This window comes from Ammodytes marinus (assembly GCF_949987685.1).
Source record: "Ammodytes marinus genome assembly, chromosome: 13".
NCBI lineage: Eukaryota > Metazoa > Chordata > Actinopteri > Uranoscopiformes > Ammodytidae > Ammodytes > Ammodytes marinus.
Window position 1 is genome coordinate 25948803 of NC_137217.1, and position 17736 is coordinate 25966538.

The window sequence follows — 17736 nt, forward strand, 5'->3', positions numbered from 1 at the left end:
ATACTGTGGAAGTAAATATAGTTCTATCATTTACTTTATTTTGAATCAAGCAAACTGAATAACTTACTTGAAATGTTGAGTGTAATGTCATGACTTTCTGCGGTGAACCTTCTGAACTGTGCAGAACAACTCAATGTGCTGTTTTGCATTTCAAATCTTGCGGGACCACGCAATGTCTCTGTGTACATCCATTGCCCATGTGCTTTTTCATTGAAAGTCATTAAAGTGAAGTTTTCCAGAAATGTACTTCTGCTCCAATGAAGGGATGGAGGATAGAAAGGGCAGGAGTAGTTTATGCTGCAGTTAGCCTGGAATATCTTCCCATCCACGATTTTCTTCGAGGTTGATATTATGGGGGCGGTCTTGTCTGGAAGTTGCAAAGTGATAATGAAAAAAACACAGAGAAAATAGAACAACATCGTAATTCAATTAGATAGAAATGGTGTAACATAATGTAGATCTTGTTGTTTCTTTTTCTTCTATGGTACTCAGGCGGATGGTAAAATATTGTTGAACAAATGAATGAAAGCAACACTATGATCTGTCAAATTGTTTTGAATGCCACATGCAGGCTTGAACTCCCTAAATGAAATGGTCGTTTACAGTGAGGCATACTTACCAACAACAATAGTTACAGTTTGATCATAGAATTTCTGATCTGTTTTCGTGTCTGGGTTGACCCAAACGTAAACTTGAAGGTTGTTGTCTTCTCTCTTCACATTATTAATCACCAGAGTGCAGTTACCCTCCGCGGCTTTACCAGGTACAGAGGTGCGTCCTCTCCAATGGGTTTCCATGTTATGAGGGCGTAAGCTGTCATACACCACTGGATACTGTATTTTATGGTACAGGTACCAGATGACCCGAGAATGAGACTGTGTGTGACATGGTACCACCACACAGCTCCCCACCACTGCGCTGACTGTTTGGGGTAAAGTGATGCTCCAGCTTCTCACCTGACAGAGCACCAAGATGCCTTTGTTGGATGAGAGGAGGAGGAGGAGGAGAAAAGTGAGAAGGGTTGAATTGAGGACAACACATTTAAGTTTTGGTTGGTATTTTTTTGGGATACCACTTCTAGTGATGAATGTGAAAATATAATATGTGACAAACAACTGGAAACTGACGCACAGAGCGAGGGTTTGCTGTTAAACCCAATGAACCACAGCGCTGTCTATGCTGCACTATTTAGAGACATTCGTCTAGCCAAAGCAACATTCACTTAAAAAAAACCACAATGGCTTCTCAGAAGTAAAGTTAAAAATAGTACTGTAATGTACCATATTGAATGCCAAAGATGCACGATTGTTCTTCAAGAATACATGACAACATACAAGGACCCTAGATCACCCTTCATGCAAAAATGCAGTGCATTTAAAACGGGGTTCAATGTGTGGCAATACTGCCATTTCAATAACTCTAAAAGCTTACACGTTGATCACCTGAATTATGCAATTATGATTATGTATTTATTTATGAGGAGTAAACAGACACAATCTAAGCTTTTACAATATTCAAACTATAATGTTGGTTATAATGGATAGCATCCATTTTGTCTTTTGTAACCTTTTCCCATTCTAGGCCAAATTCCCAGATGTTTGGTAAAGTCATTTCACCGCTACTATTTGAAATGATAACACATTAAGTTAACTTTTTATTATCTTAGAAATGTCCCTCAGCACCGGAAACAGAAATACAAACAGATAAAGCTCAATATTACCAGTGAACCAGCCTAGCAGTCTAAGCAGATGAGAAGTCTCCATTAGGAAAGTAGTCGCTGTACACCTTGCAGTGAGTCACCTTTTGACCTCTCAATCTCTGAAAAACAATAGCCATATCACCGTCACTATCGTCAGATAATGGAGTGTTTGTATTGATTACTTTCTGCACATTATAATTAATAATAATTAATAATTGCTTGGATTTATATAGCGCCTTTCATGATACTCAAAGCGCTTTACAGGGTTCCAGACAATTCGTTCACACACAGTCATACCGGTGGTGGTAAACTACCATAGTAGCCACAGCTGCCCTGGGGCAGACTGACAGAAGCGAGGCTGCCATTCAGCGCCATCGGCCCCTCCGACCACCACCTCAAACATACAGCAGTCATACACATTCACACGAGGCAAGGTGGGTGAAGTGTCTTGCCCAGGGACACAACGACCATGACACAAGTGGCCGGGCTGGGATCGAACCGCCAACCCTAGGATCATTGGCCAACCAGTTTAACCACCTGAGCCACAGTCGCCCCAATGCAATTATGCTCTTTCACACGGTGTTACATCAGAATACTGAACGGATGTTTAGGTATGAGTCGTATATCACCTGTATATTGGTTTGTAACTACAGTATGTCACTACAAATCCTCTAGAGATGTAATTCATTGACACTCCAAGGCCTCAATCACTTCCAAGTTTATCAAATTACAGCAAAGTTTTTCATATGTTTTGGTTAATACCAGCCATAGACATTATTCTGTATATCAAAAACGTAATACTGCAAAAGTAGAATTTTAAAGTATCTGGATTCCTATTTGTTTTTGAGTGATATGGACAAGAGGACTTACCGGACCAGATGAGCTGCTGTCTGAATGTGTCTGTGTTGGCCCACTGATCTGTTGCTGTGCTCAAGCCCACCACCAACCCCCACACTGTTCTATTCAGTCTCAAACAGGAAACTTGCTGAGTTCATTTAAAGCACTGAGCCTGAACGCTGAGAAGCCTTAAAAGGTTTCTAAAGTCTACTTTACTAAATACTTGTTACGCAGTGTATGTCTCAAACAGTATCAAGAGTACAGATGCAAATGTACAACATACAATGTATGTTACATTCAAACATAGGCCTACATTACACACAAAACGAAGACACTATTACTTTTGCAAACACATTTTTTATTGCTCACTCTTCTTGTTTACATCCAAAGCCAGTTCAGTTTGAGCAAAAACGTAATGTTAAAAACAAAGTAATGAACTAAATATACCTTGATTTACACATGCCACACATTATCAAGTACAAAAGGAATGTGAATATACAGTATTTTATGTAATTTTGCATTAACAGAATAAATCGCGTAAAATGCATTGTTACTTAAAAAATACTAAAAAATAAGCCGATGAGAAAAAACAATGAAGTTCTTAAAAACCACAAACAAACAAAATTGTGTTTATCTTTACATGCCTATTTCATAGCTGGATTAAAAGCAACATAAAAAAACAAGAAAAATACAAAAAAACACACATACACACTAAATGCTTCAGTGTAGAATATGCAGTGGCAGAGTGCATTTACTCTTTCCGAATTATTACAACAATATCTGGAGTATTATAGAAAAGCCCCACCCACCCCTTCTCATTTAAAAAATAACCTGAATCTTCACACTTCCGTTTCCTTTTATACTTTTTTAAAACTCTTTTAACTGTTTAGAGATATTTTAACTCTTAAATTTGAACACTGTGGAAAGAGTTAATTTAACACCAATTCTGAGTGGGACCAAATACACTCGCAAATGGTGTCAAATTGAACTCTTTTAGCGTTACTTTAACACCATCCACAGCAATACAGAACTGTAATCTATTTGTAAACAGCACTCTTGTCTTTAAATTTAACCTGGGCATATTCACATTCCACTTCCTTCTTCACATTTCTAGGCTCCTTTTCATCATAAAGACACTCCATCTCCAGCGCCTGGTTTAAGAAATTGCTGCACACCTCACCCGACATGCACCTTTCCTCCTCCAGAAAGGAGCCACCAGGCGGGTGCATGTCCACGGGTTCCACTCCCTTCTGTTTCTTACTCCTTTTCTTCCTAGTCACATTCGAGTAAATCACATCTGCACCTTCGTCGTTGGCCTTCTCTGAGCTTTTACGGTCTCGTTCTGCATCGTTCGGCCCAGAGTTTGGCTGGTTGGTGTTGTTTGGTTCAGAGATAGTTGCAGGAGGGGCGTCGTCTGCCGGGCTTAGCTCATTGGTGTCAACCTGAATGTTCTCTGGTTTGGGTACCTACAATAAAAGAGATGTCAGTGATACAAACAAACTGCTAATCCAGTTCAATTACTCAAAGTAGAAAGTAAAGTTGAAGTAAAGTACCTCATCTTCCTCTCCGCTTGTTAGAAGTTGGTTCACAGAAGCTCTTCTGGTGTCACCTGTGTACTCACTATTTGGGAGCTTTTGGTGAGTCTTCAGAGCCCTGAAAATGCAGTAGGACATTTAAAACACATGACATATGTGATTTAGTGTTTAATTATATTTTTTCCATCTCATTTTTTTAACAACTCGATAAAATCTTTGACAATTGAGAAAGTAAAAAATCAAACAAAAAATTACCGGCAAAAATCATCTGTCAGTCAGCATACAGTAAACAACTGAAAGTAACTTGGTGCTGTAGTGCATGACCCTAATGTAACTGATATAGCTCAACAATTCAAAACTTAATTTAAAGTTTCAAATAAACATGAAATTGTAAACTATTAACCTGATAACAAACAGCAGGGCACATACTAGTACTAGTAGTGCAACAATGGTGCTGATGAAGACTGGAAACATCACTTTGTCTGAAACACAAAAGGGAAAACAGAAGATTAGGATAAAGAAATAATTCAGACAAGAAATAATTCCTGAAAAGTTTGGACATAATGTATATAAAATTTAGCCTGGTGGGTTGTTACTTGTGTAAATAAATAGTGTACAGTCCCTACAGTCAATACAGGAATTTGGTGTGAGATGTTTTAAAAGGGACATACTGAGACCGCACATCTTAGATGGTAGGAAACAGGGTGTTTTAACACCACAAAGAGGCAGCAGATATGCACACAGACACACTTGCAAAAACACACAAATGTCAAAACCAAATTGTGCGAAATTCGTCAAACATCAATTAGACTTTGATCAGTCAATCCCATACCTACTTTAAGCTGTACAGTTTGTGATAATTCAAGAAAGAAAAGTTCAAGAAAAAAGGATGGCACCACAAACTTCTCTACTCATTTTAAAAGTTAACTTGAACACTGATGGTACATTTGAGGACAGGAGAAGTTGATAAAGACAAGTATCTCTAGTATTGGCAGCAAAAGATTCTATGAAAACACCCTGGCCCTTAATTTCTTACAGAAGCCATGAACTGTATTATATACAGTACAATAAACATGCACCAGTATAGTTTTGTTGAAAATATAAAACTTATTTGGATGATACAGATTCTATTACGAAACGCTGAGGGCTTCAAACCAATCAATAACATGTTCAATCCGCTCACAGAAGACAGACCTTGATTTGCAAAGGTTTGATGCTCAAGGCTGTGGAACCAAAAGTGTTGACTGGCAGATCCCAGGGAGTTGGAGCTGCGGCAGAGCAAGGTAGAAAGATCCCTCCATTGTGGTTGATTCACAGCGATGATGCTCCTCAGACCTGTGTCATTTAGAGGCTCAGAGCTGATTGAAAAGTTGTCTGAGTGATCGACAGGTAACCCATCCAAATACCAACGGATGGAGGGAGAAGGGTTCCCCACAGTCTCACAGGAACAGGAGAGCTGGGCTGTGGTTTGGGTGCAATTAGAAGAGGGCAGGATCTGTGGAGCAACTGTAATGACCGTGTACACAAGATGCAGGTCAAGTAAAGTCAATCAAGCTTGCAAATATGAAAAATGGAACGAAAGTCCCTCAAAGCGTTCTTGAGATATTGCGTTTATGAGCCATGAAGTCACAGGGACCTTGATCTTTGACCTATGATTGTCAGTTAATTTTTCTATGTTATTCGATCAATTGAAAACTGAAAAATGTATACGCAAATAACTTGTAGTTCGACCAACGGGTAATAATGGTAGTAATGAGAAAAAGCTGCCAATCCTCTTATTTTGAATTTGAATATTTGCATTTTTCCTTTGAAAACTATCGCTTGTAAAAATTATTGACAGCCATTTTTTTTTCGTCAATCAACTAATGAGTACATTTAATAGTTGCCTGGCTCTTATTCAATCTTAATCGAGAACATTCAGAGACCAGATCAATTATTATGTTATACATGTAATACATTTCAAAGTAAATTTGGTTTGAGTTATTTTAAAAACAACATAGCCTACTGAACACGGACATCGTAGATGGCAGAAAACAGGGTGTTTTAACACTTCGAGGAGGCAGCAGATATTAACACACACACCCTCAAAAACACACAAATGTGAAAATAGTGTGAATTTCGTCAAATATCAATGTTGCTTTTGATCAGTCAATCCCATACCTACTTCAAGCCATACATTTTCGAGAAAAGGATGGCACCACAAACCTCCCGACTAATTTAAGAAGACGTGTACCAGATGGTACGTTTACAGCAAGGAGAAGTCGATAAAGACAAGTATCTCTATGAATCTATGAAAACACCCTGGCCCTTAATTTCTTATAGAAGCCATAAGTTGTATTATGTACGAGAACACGCAAGGGTATATATTGTTGTTGAAAATACTACATTTAAATGGATTATACTAATTATTTGAAGAAACGCAGAGGGCTGCTAAACAACTAAAAACATTTTCAATCCGCACACATAAGACAGACCTTGGCTTGACTCAACGCTGTGGATACAAAAACGTTGACTGGCAGATCCCAGGGAGTTGGAGCTGCGGCAGAGCAAGGTAGAAAGATCCCTCCATTGTGATTGATTCACAGCGATGATGCTCCTCAGACCTGTGTCATTTAGAGGCTCAGAGCTGATTGAAAAGTTGTCTGAGTGATCGACAGGTAACCCATCCAAATACCAACGGATGGAGGGAGAAGGGTTCCCCACAGTCTCACAGGAACAGGAGAGCTGGGCTGAGGTTTGGGTGCAATTAGAAGAGGGCAGGATCTGTGGAGCAACTGTAATGACCATACACAAGATGCAGGTCAAGTAAAGTCATGTTCACTCAAGCTCGCAAATGTGAAAGATGAGATGTACTAATATAGCAAAACTAGAACTAGCACCTGGCAGTTAAATGCCTCTGTGTGGCATACAATGTCCACAAAGTGAGAGTACAGAAGTGGTAGGCAATGATTTAAAGAAGGTATAGCTCCTATGAGCTACTATAAGGTACACGTTCACTGCTACCTCACAATAGGTAAGGTTGCAGTAACCTTTGACATTTGACCTCCAAAATCTAATCAAAACCAATTTTAAAGAAAATCCCTCAAAGCGCTCTTGAGTATTGTGGTTAAGAGGAATCATATCACAGTGACCTTGACCCTTGACATAGGATTGTCGACCAAATGGTTCTAATGAGAATAATTATTCTTTTTTCGGTCAATCAACTAATAGATTGTTTCAGCTTTTTCAATCTAAATCAAGATAAAAAATATGAGTTATTTTAAAATCGAGAGTATGAACATGCACATCGTAAATGGCAGAAAACAGGGTGTTTTCACACCTCAAAGAGGAAGCCAATATTTACAGAAACACATGCAAAAACACACCAGAGTGAAAATAATGTGAAATTCGTCAAATATCAATTTTTCTTTTGATCAGTCAATCCAAAACCTACTTGAAGCCATACACTTTCAAGAAAATGATGGCACCAAAAACCTTATTACTTAGTTTACCAGATGTGTAGACTGATGGTACATTTGCAAAAAGGAGAAATCGATAAAGACAAGCAACTATAGTATTGGTAGCTTAAGATTCTATGAAAACACCCTGGCCCATAAAGATGGAGTCAGCTATGGAGTCAGCTTGTTGTCAAAATTCCTTTTTGTTTAAATCAGTAAATATCTCTCACAATCAGCTACTGATACGTACCTTGTGTGCGTATAAGTAGTATTCTCAATAATTACTGACTCCAGCTTTAATTTCTTCCAGAGGTATTGAGCTGTTTTATTTACTAGAACATGCATCAGTACAGTGTTGTTGAAAATACGAAATTTAGTTGACATACCTTGACCTGCAAAGGTTTGAACACTGTTGACACAAAAGCGTTGACTGGCAGATCCCAGGGAGTTGGAGCTGCGGCAGAGCAAGGTAGAAAGATCCCTCCATTGTGATTGATTCACATCAATGATGCTCCTCAGACCTGTGCCATTTAGAGGCTCAGAGCTGATTGAAAAGTTGTCGGAGTGATCGACAGGTAACCCATCCAAATACCAACGGATGGAGGGAGAAGGGTTCCCCACAGTCTCACAGGAACAGGAGAGCTGGGCTGAGGTTTGGGTGCAATTAGAAGAGGGCAGGATCTGTGGAGCAACTGTAATGACCGTACACAAGATACAGGTCAAGTAAAGTAATGTTCAATATGCATTAATAAAACAATGTGACAAAAACAACCTCTAATGTTGATTCAATTAATAGATTGCAGCAGAGGACTAATGAACTCACATGAAACAGCAGCCGTTAAGTTTGTGGAAACAGATGCCTCAGTTCTGCCATTTTGTTTGCTGTAGGTTGCAGTACAGGAGATTGTCTCTCCATCATGGAGGTGAGAGGCATTGAAGTTCATAGCAGAGGTTATGACTCCCTTTTGGATGTGGTTCTCCTGCCTGTGACCCAGGCTGGGAGTCCATGTCAGAGTAGGAGGATGAGACAGACAGGGAGCAGGAGCAGAGCACGTCAGACTCACTGAAGCTCCCTCCTTCACCTCCAGTATGGACGGAGTCAGAATTGGTCTGGTTTGGTCATCTGATATGAAGGTACATTTGAACCAGTCACTCAATAAAAAATATTTACATTAAGATTGATTATTTGATTTGCAATGCCCAATAAGTCCACATCTGGGTTAAGGTGTAGACAATGGGAAATTTAAAAGATAAAACATGAACATGAAACTTACCTTCGACCGTAATATCCACTATATCTGATGGATTTATAAAATGATATTTTAAGGCATTGTTGCATTCCAGTCTGAAGAGATATTTATTACTGTCCTGCATGTTATTCAGGGTTGTGGTGCAATCTTTTTTTTTCAGGTTTCCCTGGAATTCTCCGCGTGTTTTAGTTTGTTCAGTACTATCAAACACAACTGGCCCATTTTCATCTTTAGTTTTCCATACTGCTTTACATGTGTGATCTAAATTGGCTTCATATTGGTTCTCTATGTCAAAGGAGCAGTGGATGGTGACACAGGATCCCTTCAGAACCTGTAAAGGCTGCGACACAGTGACCTCAAACTGTCCACACTGGGCACCTGAAACACAAGACACAAATGTTTAAATAGTGAAAACTACTTAACAGTGATGAGGAACTTTAAAATGAATTTGAATCTTAAAAATCAACTCACTTTGCAGCAGGCAGCAAATGATGAGGAGTTTCAGACCTGCAGCCATCTCTGTGCATCAGGAGAGGCAGAAACTCTGGAGATTATAAACAGAACATTTAAGATTGTTTGTGCATTTCATCCCTAATTCACTTAGTTTTTTTTAATAGGATTTATTTGGAGGCCATTGTCAAATGCATTTCTTAACCCTCACCCTACCGACGCATTTTACATACATGGATACGCGACAGGGTCACTAGAGACCCTTAGCAAAATATACTGGAAGAAACCACCATAAAAAAAAGTATACATGATTTGTCTTCTATCAAAATTATTAGTTATGTAAATAATGTCACCTGAGATTAAAAAAAATAAAAATAAAAAAAAACGATTATTATCATTTCAGGAGAGTTGAAGATGATATATTCAATGCAAACAAATGGAAATATTGTTTTTAGGGGAATATCAGTGTTTTAGAGTTACTGACTGAGAGAGCCCCCCTACTCTCCCTAATTATGTGTGATACTTTAAATGAGAAACTATGGTAAAGATTAACTCGATAAATAGTTATATTTCCGGTCCCTTTGTTTATTTCTAACTCTGAAATATTTAATTTATCCAAAGTCAAGTATCATAAAATGTACACTTTTTTGTATTATGTTTAAAATACATGTTGATGATTTGGTTAAATAGAAGGTATGAATACTTACATATTCTTCAGGTCTCTTGAGCAGAGGCATGAAAGATGTACAGAGAAGTGAGGTTCCTCAAAATGTGTGCTGGTTTAACAAACAGCCCGCACACATTACAGTTACATGAAAATGTGGAAGTGTTCTCCTGTTTTATTTTTTTCTAATCAAAAATAATCAGTCACACCTCTGTCCTTATCCCTGGTCTTACTTTACTCATTAAAAATGTTCTTCTGAATCAAACAGTCATGCTATTTGGACCTAGAATAGAACTGAATATTTGGAATGTCTGCAAATTATTATTAATTAGTCAAGGATAATATTTGAAATATTAACTGATTCAGTTAACTTTTTTTCATCTAATTAGAAATGTCCCTCAGCACCAGAAACAGAGACACAAACAGATAAAGCTCAATATTATCAGTGAACCAGCCTAGCAGTCTAAGCAGATGAACAGTCTCCATTAAGAAAGTAGTCCCTTTTGACCTTTCACTCTCTGAAAAACAGAAGCAATATCAACATTACTATAGTTATAATTAGTGTGTCACTTTGCCACTTCATGTCCTTTGGAGGAGTCATTTATGGAAACTGATGGCCTCAAGAACCTACACGTTTTGTAAATTAAAAAAATAGGTGTTTTCTTAATTTTCTTAGTGATATAGACAAGAGGACTTCAGTTGAGTTGCTGTAGAAGGAGGGCAAAAATGAGATGCCACACATCTGAATAACTACAGCAACAATTCAGAGAAACTTGTTTTAATCCAATTAAATTATTAAATCTTGATAGCTATGTACGACAATACGCAGCTGTACATGGCGTTGTCTCTTGATTGTTCAGGGTAAATAGGAGCCCTTTTCATTGCTTTAAGTCTATGCACCCTCTAGATTAACCACCAAGTCCTTTGGTAAAGGCTTTTTAACTGTTCCTAAAGTCAGAACTAAGACCTATGGCGAGACAAAACATACATACAAAAGCGTATAGAAATATTTTTTTTAAAACAAGACAAAGAAAATCATTTAAATTATTTTTTTGTTATGTTTACTTTATCTTTGTTTGACTTTAATTTTTATTATTTTCTCTTTAACATAACATAACATCATAATCAGGCTGAATTTAAGGTAGCAAAATATAAGGAAACATTTTCTTTATGAAAAAATACAATCTGTCTACTTTTCGGTAATCCCAAAAGACAATCATCATCATGATATGCACAACAATTTTGACTTGCATTTTTCAGTTGCACTCAACATCCTAGACTTTAACATTTAGCAGTTTGTTTTGTCAGTGGGGCTTGCAAAGACATGAAAACAAATGCCCCCACACACGCACACACAAAAACTCAAAATCGTGTTCTTATTTTCCTTTAATCAGATCTGCAGATGGCTGAGGCAGCTCTACAAAGTTTTTCTGGTTAGCAGTCTGGCAAAGTTTGCTGTCATCCAGAGTCCTGGCTGAATTTGCTCCAGCTCCAACCTTTCCCCGCCTTTGTGAGGTAATTTCCGATTTTACAGATAAAGTATGAAATAACTCATAACTGACACTAGATGGCAGTATACTCACATGTTGGAAAACTGAACAGGACACGTTGTATTTTACCCTAATGTCCATGTGTTTTATATACCATCTATGGTTTTGAGAGGTGTTTTTCTGTATCTTCTCTGTGGTAGCAGACAGTAACCAGCGCCACCATCAAAGGAGTGCCTGGTGAGGTTACTTGGCTTGGGATTGTCTCAGTATATAAATGAAATCATTCCTTTGGTGTAATTGTTGAATAATCATCCCAGGATTTACATTTAGAGTGATTATTTAATGGACAAAAACACAATCATGAAAAGGTTTAGACTACAGACGACTACAGACTCATACAACTTAACACAAGCAAGGGCCTCGGCCAGCAGCGGACCCGGATTCGATTCCAGCCTGTGGTCGTTCTCTGCATGTCACTCCCCTCTCTGTCCAATTTCAACTCTGTCTCTACATTATCAATAAAGCATAAAAATGCAAAAAAAAAAAATCTTAAAAAAAAAAAAAATAATAATTAACACAAGCAGCATTATTGATCATCAAGCTTCAAAATTACAATTATATCTAATGTACATGATCCCAGTAAGAGTTAATAGTGAGGCCATGTTGCTGCTCGAAAGCTTTGCTAAGGCTTTTTCATTTATTCTAACTAGTTAAAAGAAATGTTTTTTGATTTGTCCAAGAATGTTCATGTCTATGAAACCAAGCAGAAAATAAGGGTTAATATGAATTCTACTTTTACAAAAGTCAGAATGTCGATTGACTCGTGGTGAAGTGTCTGCCACTTCAGATGGAGCCCTATACCCAGACACAATATGCTACATGACTTGTGGTTTATCTTCCTCCAGTCAGACCTGTGGAAGTCTTCAGCAGCTTCACAATCTTTGTCTCGAGCTCTTTGGCTTTCTCTGCGTTCTCTCCTTTCTCCATGTGTTCTCCGGCCATCTGGAGCCCATTCAGCACCGACTGCAAGGCGTCTGCGTTCTTCACTGAATCCATTTGGTCTCTGTCAGCCCGGATCTCCTCCACCCAGTCCAGGTAGGCCTGAAGTAATCCGAGGTCGTCCACAAAGTTTGAAATAATTCTCAATCCCGGTCGACGTTGCTCAAGTTCCCTCAGCCTTCTTCGCCCCGTCTCTCCGATGTCATTCCCAGCAATGCTGATAAGGGAGAAAAATAACCAGATAAGAGTTTTAACTTTTTCATTGTGACAAGGCATTTACTCACACTAGATGGCAGTGTTTTCACTAAATGCAGCATTGAGAACACTGACTGATTAGAAGTTAGTGTGTTTAAATAATTACGTCAGTGTCTTCAGAGAGGTGTTCTTGCCAAGGCAGTTGACAATGTTTTCTGTTCCTCTCTCTGTAATGCCGGTGATGTCCAGATAGAGCTCCTCCACGGTGGTGTTGTGCTCTAGAGCGTTCCACAGCTCCAAAACACCATCTGGACCCAGGTTATTGCCGCACATACTGTTATGAAGTAAAACTGTGTTAAATAACCTAGATACAGTTATCCAATGACTCATAATAAGGGCTTGGAACCAGGGTATCTGCATATCTTGAAAAGTCTGAGAGGAGCATTGCATTTCTTTCCCTGAGGGAGGTGTGTTAAAAACTTTTGAATTTCACTTTTACTAAATTAGATTATGTTTGCAGGGAGCTTTTAAGGCCTTTTTTATAGTGTTGCAGTCAGTAGCTTGAGACAAGGAGAAAACACTGTCACTACTGGAGATCCACCAATCCACTAATTATAAATTCCGATCTTATTCTGATAGCCTATCTGCGTTTTGGATTTTGACATTCAAGTCATACACAAGGTTTTGAAAGTGTAAAGAAAATATTTCAATTGCAGTGGAAGAATGTTAATTAAAAAAAATGAACTACAGTAGATATAATTGCAGTACTTTTAATTACAAAAATATTTTTTTCATGTGTAGTTATTGCCTGAAAAATTAATTTTCTTTCGGCTACAGAATTTGGATCGGTGTGTGGATTGGAGGTATCAGTCTGATATATGGTTCCATCTCACTACTGCCAGTTTAAATACATCTCACAATTGGCAAGTCGTAATTTATAATATTATTGGGAAAGAAATATAATAAAATGCCAATAAATTCCTACTATTAATAATAGTAAGCACTTTTCATGTATTTATTTTATAACCCTTAATGTTCATTTTTCAAAGTAATGTTATGATAGATGTAAATAATACTTTTATGACTTACAAGAGCTTTTTCACTTGGCACTCTTTTGATTTCAGGACTGCTGATTCTAAAATAGCTGCTCGTCTATCCAGGCAGTTGTATCTCAAGCTGAAAGAGAACAAAAAAAGCATTAGACCTTAGTGAAGTGGTTTACTTTTCGTTCATTCATTATCTTAACTGCTGTATTTGTTCAGGCAGGGGCTAAAGAGTCCATCCCATGTCTAACCCTGGATATGTTGTCTATCACAGTGTGAGCACCCAGACAGACATCAAAGCATACGCAGGGCTTATCTTTTATTGCCAAGTATTCAAATGGTAATGCAATGCCTACGACAGGTTAATGTATAATCAATTACTCACTAGAGAGATTCACAGCGATGCAGAATTGGCCCCAGGCGGTTGAGTCCTCTGTTTCCAATGTTGGAGTAGCCTACATTGAGTTCTTGTAGCTTGTGTGGAGAGTACTGCAGTACGTAGTGCATGGCAGCACAGTCCACAACACTCAGCTTCATTTTGAACAGGTTGAGTTTCTTGATCTCTGGTGCTGCCATGCTGGTGGCTTCCTCTGTGTGGAACTCCATCAGGCAGTGGAGAAGATTCAGTGCTGCCTGATTCTCAAGCGTCCTGCTCTTAAACTGGTCTTGGAACCACAAACCCAGCATGGCGGGGATGCCATCCCCTTGCTCCATGGGGGAGAGAACAAGGCCATCCAACTGACCCGACAGTCGGGCTCGGAGCATTCCCATGAAGAAGCGTGTGAACATCTGAAGGCTCTCCAGCTTGTCCATGCTGAGGTCTTTGTTTTGCAGAGGTGCACTTGCGGTGGATGGTGGACGTTGTCCAAAACACCATAAATCCATAGCTTGGATTACGTCCTCCTGGCTGAAGAGACTTATTGCGCAGTAGAGGGCAGCCAGATGTTCTTGAACAGTCAAGTGAAAGAAAGAGAACATCTCAACTGTTTCTTCTTTGAGAGGCTGGAGGATGTGACAGAGAAAGGTGCTCTGAAGATCAGCAGGTGTAACACCGTAGTGCTCCAGATCCTCTCTGTTGAACATGATCTTTTTCTGTAGAAGGCTTTCATAAGCCAGCTTTCCCAGGTTTGACAGTTGTTGCTTTGCTTGTGAGAGAACCTCAGATCTAGGGGTACTTCTGTCTGCACTCCCCCTCAGTGCATGGTGCTTGACTGCAGTAAACAGGTAGCAGAAGTAGACCTCGCTGACTGTTCTGGGCGGGTTGAGCTCTAGAGACATTGAGTCGCCAACGTCTTCATTTCCTGAAGAAAAGAAGTCAGCCATAGCAGTGCAGATGATGTAGCAGTACAGAGGGATGAAGGACAGCACAAAAAGGTTGTCATTGTTCAGGATGTATTCATAGACTTTTTGAGCAACTTTTGGGTCTTCGTAGAACTTGGTGGTATATTCCTTCACCTGGTCTTCTTCAAAGCCCAGCACCACACAACATCTCTGGAAGAAACGCTTGGGAGCTTCAGTAGAAGGTCTAGTCGTGAGAATGACTGATGACTCTGGGAGAAGGCTTCCCTTGACTAAAGCAACCATCAGCTCTGACACTGGCACCTTTGAACCAATGTCAAGGTGTTTGTCTGGACAGTTCCAGTCTAAGGGGAACTTGAACTCGTCTAATCCATCTAAGATGAAGAGCAAAGAGCTTGGTGAGGTGAATAGATCAGGTAGAGCTTCCTTCAGGTACCGGAACCGTTCTCCAAGCAGCTCCAATAAGCTAAGTGGTTCTTCGATCAGATTGAGCTCTCTGAAGCGTAGGTCAAAAATGCAAGTGAATTCACGCATGTTCTTCCCAATCGCCCACTCATAGACCAGTCGCTGTACTGCTACACTCTTCCCTATACCAGCAATACCCTTGACTTTAACCCTTTTGGGGGGCCGTCCTGAAGTTCCTTCGGGGCTCAATAGATGGCATGGCCGGATGCGCTGGCAAGCCTGATGGACATATATGCGAGCTCGTCTGCTCGCAAGGTCAAAGTACTCATGTTGGCTACTGTCAACTAAGTCATCATCTTCCGTCACAAACAGGTCAGTGTAGCGGATCTCGATGTGAGACGCTGAGTTTAGAGCTACTCCCTCACCCTCTGAGTAACTCTTTAACTGCTCTGTGCGTTTTAGTAGGGTTGTTTTATGGGCAGAGATGGGAACTACAAAGGAACACAGGAAGATGAAATATTGTCGGCAGATTTGATTGAAATTGTTCCTCAGTTTTCTATAAGATAAATATTTTGAATTATCTCGTGCAGTTAACCTTTATTATCGACATACCTCTGATGTTGGCCAGCTTTACACTCCTGTTTGGTTTCAGTTCTTCTTTAGCTGCAAAATAAGATTGTTTCACTTTAATACATTTTTAAAACATGGGATCCAGTCATGGGTTTAATTGTATCAAAAAATAAAACACTTCAGAAATAATATATATATTATTCTCAAATCTAGTTTAAAAACAATTTAAATCCATACCTTTAACCTCAGCAGTCAAGGTAAATCCCTTACTCTTTCCTCTGAACAGTTTAGCAATGGGACCTTTAGACTTCTTTTCTGTGGATATCACAGGGTTTTGTAAATAACACATATTATATGTTTGTTTTATATGTTTTATACATGGTGTTATTACACATTTATTTGGATACCATGCATTTCCTTAATGTCAGATTCACAGGAGACTGTGTTGCATGCATTTTTCTAACATAGCTCATCATATACAAATTGCTATACTGTATACCATGCTGGATACATACATTACAACCGCATAACAACGCAATCTAGAAGACTTGCTGGTCAAGTCAACATTTTAAGTCGATGAAGTTCATCCTTTGATGAGTGGGTAAAAAAATGTATGTTAATCCATTCTAAAGTTGTTGAGATGACCAACCGACCATTGCCACCCCCTCATTCACACTCTTTTATTGCCAAAGTGAGCAAAAGTTACTTGGCAAGGCATCACAGTTGATTGTATCCTGTTAATAATTTTCTTGCACCTTGTTACTCGATTGATTGTCTTAAGACTCAGTCTTTCAGTGAATGGAACGTTTTGCAAAGCAATAGTATTCACCTTTCCTCTATCTGTAAATGCACCTGTTTGTATAAATAATCCATCCAAGTATGCAGTCATCACCAGTATATCAAAGCAAGCTCACCTTCAACTCTTACAGGTGCAGCCACTGGCTTAGCAACGGCTTCGCTCCTGCAGTGTTTCTCCACCCAGACCTGTAGATCTCTGCAGTAATAATCCTGCACATCCCTCAGCACCTGCAGGAAGCGTCGGCTGCTCTCCTCAGTGGCACACACCGTCTCTAGAGCCTGGGCCACAGCATTGGAAGGTGTCTTCTCCAGCAGAGACAGGTAGTGGACGGAGGTGAGCACCTCAGCATCACACAACCAACGCAGCAAGGGTGCTGGGTGGTCACAAGTCCAGTTCAGCAACAAGTCTCTCTGAGACCGGAGCAACTGCTGAGCTGAGTTCATGGCTTCAGAAAATACCGACAGGAGGAATGAAACCAACAACGTCACAAAATGTCATGCTCAAAAAATAGTAGAGTAGTACATTATGGATAATTACTTAAGAGCACAGTCATTTGTAACTTTGAATTGTGGCTTTACATTTATCACAATGAGAAACATAAACATGCAGTATGAAAGAATAATTGAATAATGATGAAAATGCTTACCTTAAAAATATGTTTTATTATTGTGCTCTGTGTCATTTTCTCCTCTCGTCTAGTCCTGTCGTTGCAGTCAGGAGTAATGGCAGGAAAGGTGTTTGAGTTCTTTCTTAAGGTGTATGGGGGCGGAGTCCCATGGCATGAGGCAGCAATTCAAACAAGGGTCCATAGTTCATAGACTACCATTCTTTGTCCCTGCCGCTCCTTAATCACTTTTGTTTGAACTTTCATAGCAATCCACTCCAGTGACTTGGAAGTAACACACAACGTCTCATAACACATTGTGATTTCAAAAATCAAGTCCAATGCTGATAGATGAAATTGACTAACAGTCTCATACTTCATATATTTCTGTGTAAGATTAAAATGTGTAAACATTCTGTTTTTAGACCTTCAAAAGAAACTTATGGCTTTTGCACCCAAC

The 17736-nt window shown here is 39.2% G+C and overlaps 2 protein-coding genes across 2 annotated transcripts; both read right to left on the reverse strand.

Annotated features, from left to right (window-relative positions):
- Positions 1-3573: 3573 nt before the first annotated feature.
- On the reverse strand, positions 3574-9275 carry LOC307259684 (sialic acid-binding Ig-like lectin 5; the record flags this gene model as incomplete). Its single annotated transcript, XM_080039628.1, has 8 exons — positions 3574-3808; positions 4475-4553; positions 5407-5577; positions 6675-6845; positions 7895-8200; positions 8332-8631; positions 8783-9136; positions 9230-9275. The coding sequence occupies 8 exons, from the start codon at positions 9273-9275 to the stop codon at positions 3574-3576; spliced, it is 1662 nt and encodes a 553-aa protein (XP_079895754.1).
- A 2978-nt stretch (positions 9276-12253) lies between these two features.
- On the reverse strand, positions 12254-17115 carry LOC307259685 (NLR family CARD domain-containing protein 3-like; the record flags this gene model as incomplete). The annotated part of the gene is made up of 7 exons (XM_080039629.1): positions 12254-12578; positions 12723-12890; positions 13646-13732; positions 13985-15794; positions 15916-15966; positions 16111-16188; positions 16788-17115. The coding sequence occupies 7 exons, from the start codon at positions 17113-17115 to the stop codon at positions 12254-12256; spliced, it is 2847 nt and encodes a 948-aa protein (XP_079895755.1).
- Positions 17116-17736: the final 621 nt, after the last annotated feature.